We start from the raw sequence: 10,130 nt of genomic DNA on the forward strand, positions 1-10,130 counted from the left end.
AACTTAGTGTAGATATGCATTTGCTCTCTCCAAAGCTTATGAAAATGGTATTCATTTGAAGTTGCTTGAAGATATCTAAGAACTTAGAATATTGCCATTATCTACTCTTCTTTGTGGGTACAAAAGGGTATGATAATTCTTTCACCAAGGGTTGTTGTACATTTATTATTCTCTTTTCTCTCACCACTTGATGCTTCATCTTTTTCTCTCCATCTTCCTCATCTACCACTTATTATTTTTCTTCTATTCTTTTTTTCAAATTTATTTATTTTTTCTTTCTCCTTGCTCTTCTCGCCAATCTCCACATCACCCTCTTTTACACTCTGTGTAAAAATAACATTATAGTTCTTTTTAGGATTGGGTTTTGTATTAGCAACAAACTCGTACACTCCCTTCCATGGTGCAAATCTTAACCTCTATGATCCATATGGTTGCTGGCAATGTTTTCTATGATGACGATTGTTTCCTTTGGTGTCTTATAACTAATGTTGCCCCTAGCTAAGGAATCCAAAATAAGTTTTGTGTCATATAGAAATCCATCCAAAAAAGTACAAATCTAGTCCACCTTATCAAGTCCATGACTTAGGAACTTCCTTAACAAATTTTTGTATCTATCTCATGCTCAAGACAGTGACTAATCACCCTCTTGCTGAAATTTATTGATAACTATCTTAGTTTTTTTACTTTCTTAGGAGGGGAGTATTTCTCTAGAATTTAATAATTGGCCAAATATTCCATGTAGTGAAACAGTTGAGAGGGAAAGATTGTGGCTAATAATTATCCCTTCCAAAGAATGAGAAAGGGAACCCCTTGATAATCCATGGTGTCAATGTTATAAGCAAATACACTGATGTGACAACGTGTAAAATTAGTTTTATAGAAGCATATTAATGTAATAACTTATAGCTCAACTTTTATATTATAAACAATAGATAGGGTTTTGGAGATAATAGTGAGACACTCCACATATTGTATATTTTAGAAAGATTTGAGAGAATGAGAAGTTATTGTTTAAGATTTATGTAACTAACTCAACCCTCTATAATTCTGCCCATTCTTATTCAATAAATCTTTTAATTCAATTGAATGTTTTTCTTCTATTCTTAATCTTTATTTTGTCTTGATCACTCATTGCAATATCTTATACATGTACATATAATCAAGGTTGAGAAACCTTTTTCAAATCACAATCTGGAGAATAACATTAATAACACACATTATTAGGAATAGGATAAGTCTTACTAGTCAACATTATTAGACCTTCAATTTTAATGTGGGTTGCTTAACAAAATTCACCAAGGAATTGAGATATTTCTTAAGGAAATTAGAATTTCTCACCAGAGGAATTAGAGTTAAAATGTTATCATTGTTTGTTGATTTAACTTGATAATTACAGAAATTGAATAATAATTGGGAAGGATATGTCTACGAAAGGTTAATGAAATCAATCTCAGACACTTTTTATTACAAAGTTTCAATTATCCTTTCAATCTTTTTATTATTCTAAATACCTAAATATATGTTATTTATCTTTATTGCGCTCTTCAAGCAAATCTTTCTTTTTATTTTACCTTATCATTAAATTCGATTAATTAATCATACCACAAGTCCCTTAGATTCAATACTTGGACTTTTTCCCATTTTACTAATTACAATAATAGTTATGCTTGCAAAAAGTCTAACAAATACGTGCAAGGAAAAAAAAGGTGAATGAAATCAATTCCTAACTTCTTTTATTATAAATCTATCAATCATTTTTGACCTGCTTTCTTATATAAAACCTTAAGATACACCCTTTATTTTCATGCATTCTTTTAAACCTAAATTTCACAAACTCTCTAATTAAATTAAATTAATTAGTTTTACACAAGTTCATGTGGATTCAATACTTGGACTTTTGTCCATTTTATAACTTACAATATTTGGTATACTTGCCAAAAGTTTAATAGGAAGTAGTAAAAACAAAACATTAAGTAAAAAAACAATGAAAACAAAACATAAAATATAATAGAGGTGTCAAAATGAGTAGTATCATATGAGCATGAAATAATAAAATAAAATTCTTAATATAATTTATGAGACATATTAGTATGATGTAAAAAGGATGTTAATATAATTGTGTTGATTCTTCTTCTAATTTCTTTATCATTTCACACTCATGTGCTATGATTCATTTTGTATCTCTACCTTATTTTATGTTTATTTAAACTATGTGCATTTGTAAGGATGATTATGTTATTATATGACTTTTATGAAGTTGTGTCTTTAGTTCTATAATTTTTTGGCTAATAATTAATATATTGTTTATAGATTTTGTTTTGCTATCTATTAGTGCATTTGTTGTATTTATAGGTTTAAATTTTAAAATTGGTTTCAAGTAAATAACAGTAAATTATATTGACATTCCCTAAATTTCTACCAAATTGTACTAAAACCCCTTAATTTTTTTAAGATTTACAGTAACCTCCCTTATATGAAGTCAATGTTTTTCAAATAAATAAAAATGTTAAAGTAATGTATAAGAAATGCTAGTATAATATTTTTCAAATAATTAAAAGAGATTATTGTAGAAGAAAAAGTAGGAAATATTAGTGCAATTTCACGAAACTTAGGAAGTATTAGTATAATTTACTCCATAAATATTTAGTCTCTAAAAAAATAAAGTTGCTTTTGTTTTAAAATTCTTTTGAATTTTAGTTATATACATTTTGATCCTTTCAAATTTTTTTTCCAGTTTGATCTTTCCAAATTTTTGTTGTTTTTATTTTGGTCCTTTTAAGTTTTGGTTCTTATAATTTTCTAGCTTTTCTATTTTGGTCCCCGTAAATCTTTAGCTTTTCTCTATTAGATTTAAGGGTTCGTCTAAGATCAAAGATGAATATGAGACAAAAAAAAGAAAAGAAGTTGAAATTGAATTATATTTTGAAAGGAATAAAATAAAATATTCTCTACTTTTCAAAACTAAAAATTTATTTAATTTTTTTTATTTGTATTTTAATTTTTTAAAATTAATGTCAGATCTTGCAAGGAAATTTGCCTTGGTATTTTTCGACATCACGCTATATTCTTTTCAAAGTGAAAACAATCAGTAACACAAGTTTTTCAACACATTTCGATGTCTGTGGCCCGTCACTGACTCACAAGTCTTCTTAGTTTGACAACCATGAGCGTTGTGTTGTCTTGGAATTACTCTACGAACCATCTAACACTGTAACATTGATTTTTGCAACTTCCTTTCGCCCACACTTCCAAAATCACTTCACTTATTTTATGGCTATCTTCTTCCTCCGTGTAATATAAAACGCTTTTATTCACACAAAAACTCGTCTTCCTCAACCTTCTACTTCTACTAGTGGTAGAGGCCATATCGTGGTTGCAAAAGAAGTCATTGCTTCCATAGCATATCAAAATGTTATTCATTTGGTTCTTATTATTCTCCTACATGGTTACAACTTCAACTTCACTAGACAGTTTAGCAATGGGTCAATCTATCCGAGATGGTGATACTTTGGTTTCAGCAAGTGGAATTATTGAAGTTGGTTTCTTCAGTCCAGGAAATTCAACAAGAAGATATTTGGGTATATGGTACACAAATGTATCCCCTTTCACTGTGGTGTGGGTGGCTAACCGAAACACACCTCTTGAGAATAACTCAGGAGTTCTCAAACTCAATGAAAAAGGGATTCTTGTGCTTCTCAATGCTACAAACAGCACCATTTGGAAATCCAACATATCTAGCAAAGCAGTAAATAATCCAACTGCTCATCCATTGGATTCGGGAAATTTTGTAGTGAGAAATGGACAGGGAAATAACGATGACAACATCTTGTGGCAGAGTTTTGATTATCCGGGTGATGCATTGTTGCCAATGATGAAACTTGGATGGAACTTGGAGACTGATCTAGCAAGATATCTATCATGTTGGAAAAGTGTTGATGATCCTGTTGAGGGGGAATATACCCAAAAAATTTATCTCAGAGGGTACCCTCAAACAATTGAATTCCAGGGACCTCATATAATAACGAGAGCAGGGTCATGGAATGGATTGTCTAATGTTGGAAAAACGGGTCCAATTCATGAAATATCGCAAAAGTTTGTGTTGAATGAAAAAGAGGTGTATTATGAGTACTGGCTTCGTGATAGATCGGTCTTCTGTGTACATACACTGACTCCTTCGGGCAAAGCGCAGACTTGGTTTTGGACAACTCAAAGTAGTAATCGGCAACTCGTCTCAACTGGGGACAAAGATCCATGCGATCAATATGCCTTTTGTGGCGCAAATGCTATATGCAACTATGAAGGTAACATTCCAAATTGTGAATGCATTAGAGGGTATGCTCCCAAGTCTCCTGATCAGTGGAATATATCACTTTGGTCCAATGGATGTCTTCCAAGGAATAAATCAAATTGCAAAAACAGTTACACAGATGGCTTCTTGACGTACACCAACATGAAAATACCAGACACGTCTTCATCAACGTACAATACAACCATGAACCTTGAAGAATGTAAGAATTCGTGTATTAAAAACTGTTCTTGTACAGCATATGCAAGTTTAGATATTCGAGATGGAGGAAGTGGGTGTCTGCTTTGGTTTAATAATCTAGTTGACATGAGGAAATTCTCCCAACGGGGACAAGACTTGTATATCAGAGTCCCAGCTTCAGAATTAGGTACGTGTTTATTTTCATTTTGTCTTTTGCCTTTGATTGATTTGTTTCCTATTATTATGGCTTGAAATCTCATGCTCAAGACAAATATCAAAAGGAAGATCTACGGGTTGTAATATTTTGCTCACTGAAAAGAAAGTTATTAGTAATGCATGCTTGTTGGAATTCAGAAAAATTAGAAAGCTGAAACTCATATTTTTATTCATACTTGCAACCTTTTAAATACATAAAACACAATTGAAAGCTGATATATATTTTGCTCATAAATATAAAATTAAATGACAAATGTAAATACTCATAACAGCACCTATAATTCCTATAATTAAAATTCATAACCGTAGAAATTTTAATATTGCTGATTCAGATTCTCAACAATGCTGTATATCAGATGGCAATTACTTTTCTAAATTAAATATTGTTTTTTCTACCTCACTCGGTCTAAAGAGATTAGAGTCACTTTCTCAGCTTTAATCCATAGCTGTTGTTCTTAAAGTTGGTGACTGATCATGCTAGCCATGGAAACATGAAGAAAAAGATAGTAGAAATCACGGTTGGGGTTATTATTTTCGGATTAGTCATAAGTGCATGCATATTCATGATAAAAAATCCAGGTACGTACATAGATTTAATTTACTATCGAATACAGCTATTAGGAACAAGAAAAGAAGAAAACAAAATCTATGCATATTAGTATTATATGTTAGTGTTTAAATATTGTTATTTTCCAACCAATCAGGGGCAACAAGAAAACTTATCAGCAAGCATTACAAAATTAAACAGAAAAAGGAAGATGTTGAGTTGCCAACTTTCAATTTGTCAGTCTTAGCTAATGCTACTGAAAACTTTTCAATCAGAAACAAACTTGGAGAAGGTGGCTTTGGACCAGTTTATAAGGTGATAAAGAAATCTGACCTACAGAACCCCTGTTTTACTTAAAAACTTTCTTACTTTAGCAGATGATTTTTTCCAGGGCACACTGATAGATGGACAAGAGTTAGCGGTGAAAAGGCTTTCAAAGAAATCAGGACAAGGGTTAGAAGAGTTAAAAAATGAAGTAGCATTGATTGCAAAACTTCAGCTCCATAATCTTGTAAAGCTTTTAGGTTGTTGCATCGAAGGGGAAGAAAAAATATTAGTTTATGAATACATGCCGAACAAAAGCTTGGACAAGTTTGTTTTTGGTTGGACCCTTATGATTTATTCTAAACATCTATGTATTTAAGTTCCTATATGTGGCTTATGATTTGATAGAGGCTGCAACTGCAATGCTAAATGCATGTCTCTTTTTTTCTAGATGAGACCAAAAGGTATTTGCTAGATTGGCATACGCGTTTCGACATTATTAGTGGCATAGCTCGAGGACTTTTATATCTTCATCAAGACTCTAGACTGAGGATTGTTCACAGAGATCTTAAAACTAGTAACATTTTATTAGATGCAAATTTGGATCCCAGAATATCAGATTTTGGCTTGGCTCGATTATTTTTAGGAGATCAAGTTGAGGCAAACACAAATAGGGTGGCTGGAACATAGTTAGTTTCTATGTGATTTTGATTCTTTAACATTGTGTTGTCAAGTTCTATTTATTTAACAATGAAAAAATTATTTTCAGCGGTTACATACCTCCGGAGTATGCTACACGTGGACATTTCTCAATGAAATCAGATGTCTTTAGCTATGGTGTGATAGTACTAGAGATTGCGAGTGGGAAGAAAAACAGAGAATTTTCAGACCCAGAAAACAACAATAATCTTCTTGGCCATGTAAGCATACTGATCTAACAATGATGCCACTTAGTATAAATTTAATCATTTCCAATTCCAACCTACTAATTTAATTCTCACCATCTCAGTCATGGAGATTATGGACTGAAGAGAAGACGATGGAACTACTGGATGAAGTGTTAGGAAAACAATGTGTATCCTCAGAAGTCATACGATGAATACAGGTTGGCCTACTATGCGTGCAACAAAGACCAGAAGATAGGCCAAACATGTCATCTGTTGTTTTAATGTTGAATGGTGATAAGTTACTACCAAAGCCAAAGGTTCATGGTTTTTACACCGAGATAGATGTTACATCTGAAGCAAATTCTCCATCGGAAAATCACAAATTATGCTCAGTTAATGAACTGTCCATCACATCGTTAGGTGCAAGATAAAAAAGGGATGCAAGAAAATGTTAAGGCTTAACCTTCTAATGTATTAGATAACTAGTGATTTGATTATACATAACTAGTGAAAGTGCTGTTCTGAGATCCCGCTTAACATTGTTTCATGTATCCAAACAAATGTATTAGATAAGCATACTATCTAGACAATAATAATTGTTAATTATAGTATGATGAGCCATACACTTTATAATGTCTCAAGTAATTCTGTTTTGTTACAATGTAGTAATGCTCAAGCACTTTAAATAACTAGTTCAGCTCTTCTTCTTTATTTTTAATATTTTTAGTTTTTATTACCATCATATATATATATGAATCAAAATGTTAATATATCTGCTGCAGAGAGACCATGACACCAGAGGATCCAAGTACGTGAAGAAATGTGTATACAACTAGGCATTAGTTTCACCCACCTGAAACCTTAGATTCACTCACAGGAAACAATTACAAGGGGTATAACGATAGACAAGCCAACATCCTATAATCTGATAAAAGCCACAAACAAACTTTTTGTCGTTGCAATATATACATGTCATCCATCTGTAAAATCTATCCATGTAATTTAAATTTGTTTGCCTAAACATTGATGATATCCTTTTAATAGAGAAAAAAAAATAGTAATGATGGGGAAAAAATGAAAAAACAAAATAGATAAACAACAACAAAAAGAAAGAAAATCCATTTAATAATTTATTTTAATTTAATATTATTAATCTAAACTAATGACTTAACGTTGAAAACAGTAAAAAAAGAAAAAGAAAAAAAAGAGTTACAAATACCCAGTGCCATAGTAAAGCACAAATTGAGGTTCAATTTTCTGCATAATAATTTTCATGTTGTCTCTCACTCTCACTCTCCCTTGATACACAACACGTGACATGGCTCAAAAGAATAATATATATATATATATATATATATAAATATATACATATATATATATATATATATAATGAGAATAAAAGAAATAAAAGCAATATCCATGGAATTCTCTATTGTGCCCAAAGTGTGTGGGTATTTTCTAAAGTCCCACATCGGATAGTTTTGAAGAAGGGAAGTGGTAGACTACTACTATAAATAAGGGGTGATAATTTGGGTCTACTCACCACAACAACACTAGTCTTTGGGTGTATTGGGGACTTGGGTAGTTGTGTGTCAAGAGAGGGTTTGTAATTTTTCCGTGCAAAAATTGTGTGAGAGGGTTTGCAATTTTTTTGTGCAAAAATTGTGTGAGAGGGTTTGCAATTTTATCCTTGTAAAAATTGCAAGTGGAGAAATAAAATAATTTGTTGAGTATGTTTGTGGATATAGGCAAGAAGTGCCGAACCACGTTAATTTCTGAGTTTGTTTCTCTATTTTTGTTTCTCTTGTTGTGTGTGCTTTCGTTATTGAAGTTTTATTTTCCCTCTGGTACCCAACAAGTGGTATCAGAGCCATGGTTAGTGCGGTGGGGCTCTGTGGGATTCTTAATTCTTAGTATGCTTCGTGGTTGCAGCATTGTCTGATCTTCCACATCAGAAAAGAATTGAGGTTTTGACCAAGGGAGGAAGAGAAGCAGTGTACTTGGGAGGAAAAGATGTCCTGCCCTTGTGAGAAGATGGTTTTCAAGTTTCGCCAAAAAAACTTGTGAAAAGGGGTTTCCAAGTTTCACCATAAAACTTGTGAGGAAGAGGCTTACAAGTTTCACCCATAAAACTTGTGAGAAAGATGACTTTCAACTTTCGCCATAAAACTTGTGAGGAAGGGGTTTCCAAGTTTCACCCATAAAACTTGTGAAGAAAGAAGGTTTCCAAGTTTCGTCAGAAAACTTGTGAATGATGATAGATTAATGTGAGACTTTGGATGAAGGGAGGATATGTTGTGCCCAAAGTGTGTGAGTATCCTCCAAAGTCCCACATCGGGTAGTTTTGAAGAAGGGAAGTGGTAGACTACTACTATAAACAAGGGGTGATAGTTTGAGTCTACTCACCACAACAACATTAATCTTTGGGTGTATTGGGGACTTGGGTAGTTGTGTGTCAAGAGAGGGTTTGCAATTTTTCCGTGCAAAAATTGTGTGAGAGGGTTTACAATTTTATCCTTGTAAAAATTGCAAGTGGAGAAATAAAATAACTTTTGAGTGTGTTTGTAGATGTAGGTATGAAGTGCCAAACCACGTTAATTTCTGAGTTTGTTTCTCTATTTTTGTTTCTCTTGTGTGTGCTTCCGCTATTGAAGTTTTTTTTTTCCCTTTGGTACCCAACATTCTCTGGAATGCATGAGTCGTCAAAATATTTGAAAATCGTTACAAGAAAGAGGGACGTTTCATTTACTTTCTCTTCAACTGTCCCCATTGATGGAAACTAATGTTTAGTTTGGTTTAGAAGCAAATAAAAATGGTTAAAAAGTGGGACGACTTTTAAGGTTGTTGAAAGGAGAAAATTAAAATGATCGAAAGATAAAAATTACACAATCTAATTTAAAAAAAAAAAAAAAAAAAAAAAGCCTCATGTCTTTGCTCTTCTAGTTCCGTCACACTCAAAGTAAGCATGAAAACCTCCTCTAAACATATCCGTAAACCATCCGAACCCATCAATACCACTGCCATGACCTCATCACACACCTTATCTCACTTCTACGGACACACCTAGAACATGTTTGGGTAAATTTCTCGGAGACATTTTCATGAGGTAAAAATAAAAAATAATTTTTTTTTTATAAATTGAAATTAACTTAATATATAAATTAATTTGTAAAACTTTTCTCTTATTTGTTTTTTTCAAAATCTTTATTTTTAACTCATACATAAATTAATTTTAACTTATGAGAAAATTTATTTCAATTCTTTTTCGTAATTAGAATTGTAAGTGAATCGGTGAAAATAGACATTCTTACACCATAATTGCTTAAACAAAAAATCACTCAATTTAGCACTAAACCTCATTCTATTAGTATTTAGCGCTCAATAAATTTTTTTCTCACAAACTGCAGGATGCAAGCTCCTGATACCATAATTAGAAATATTTTGTGAGAAATATAAAAAAATTGGATCTTGTAGACAAATTGAGATTAAAATTGGAGATGACAAATTGCCATTAAAATTCATAGAAGATGATGCCTATGCATAAAATATAAAACTGTAACGATAATAAATATGTTTATTGTAACAGCCCAATTTTCACAGATTGTTTGAGGGCCCAAAGGCCAATAGGGGTGATTTAGTAGCCCAGAACGAGCCGTTCCAAACTACTGAAACGAGGGTGATTTAGTATCTCAGAATGGATCGTTCTCAAATTGGAACGGGTCGTTCCAAA

General features: G+C 32.3%; 1 protein-coding gene across 1 annotated transcript; it reads left to right on the forward strand.

Annotated features, from left to right (window-relative positions):
- The first annotated feature begins 3,030 nt into the window (after positions 1–3,030).
- LOC109807095 (G-type lectin S-receptor-like serine/threonine-protein kinase At4g27290) lies at positions 3,031–7,113 on the forward strand. The gene is made up of 6 exons (XM_083061906.1): positions 3,031–4,673; positions 5,407–5,564; positions 5,641–5,851; positions 5,965–6,202; positions 6,283–6,433; positions 6,523–7,113. Exons 1-6 carry the CDS (start codon positions 3,410–3,412, stop codon positions 6,610–6,612), a joined length of 2,112 nt encoding a protein of 703 aa, XP_082918032.1. The 5' UTR covers positions 3,031–3,409; the 3' UTR covers positions 6,613–7,113.
- The last annotated feature ends 3,017 nt before the right edge of the window (positions 7,114–10,130 follow it).

This window comes from Cajanus cajan, chromosome 8, assembly GCF_000230855.2.
Source record: "Cajanus cajan strain Asha chromosome 8, NIPB_CcT2T_4, whole genome shotgun sequence".
In the NCBI taxonomy this organism is placed as follows: Eukaryota; Viridiplantae; Streptophyta; class Magnoliopsida; order Fabales; family Fabaceae; genus Cajanus; species Cajanus cajan.

Bases quoted from the DNA above. Each gene is read 5' to 3' on its own strand.
- LOC109807095 (XM_083061906.1), top strand. From the start codon at position 3,410: ATGTTATTCATTTGGTTCTTATTATTCTCCTACATGGTTACAACTTCA. The intron at 4,674-5,406 runs GTACGTGTTTAT...CCAACCAATCAG, and splicing joins AGTCCCAGCTTCAGAATTAG to GGGCAACAAGAAAACTTATC. The intron at 6,434-6,522 runs GTAAGCATACTG...TCACCATCTCAG, and splicing joins ACAATAATCTTCTTGGCCAT to TCATGGAGATTATGGACTGA.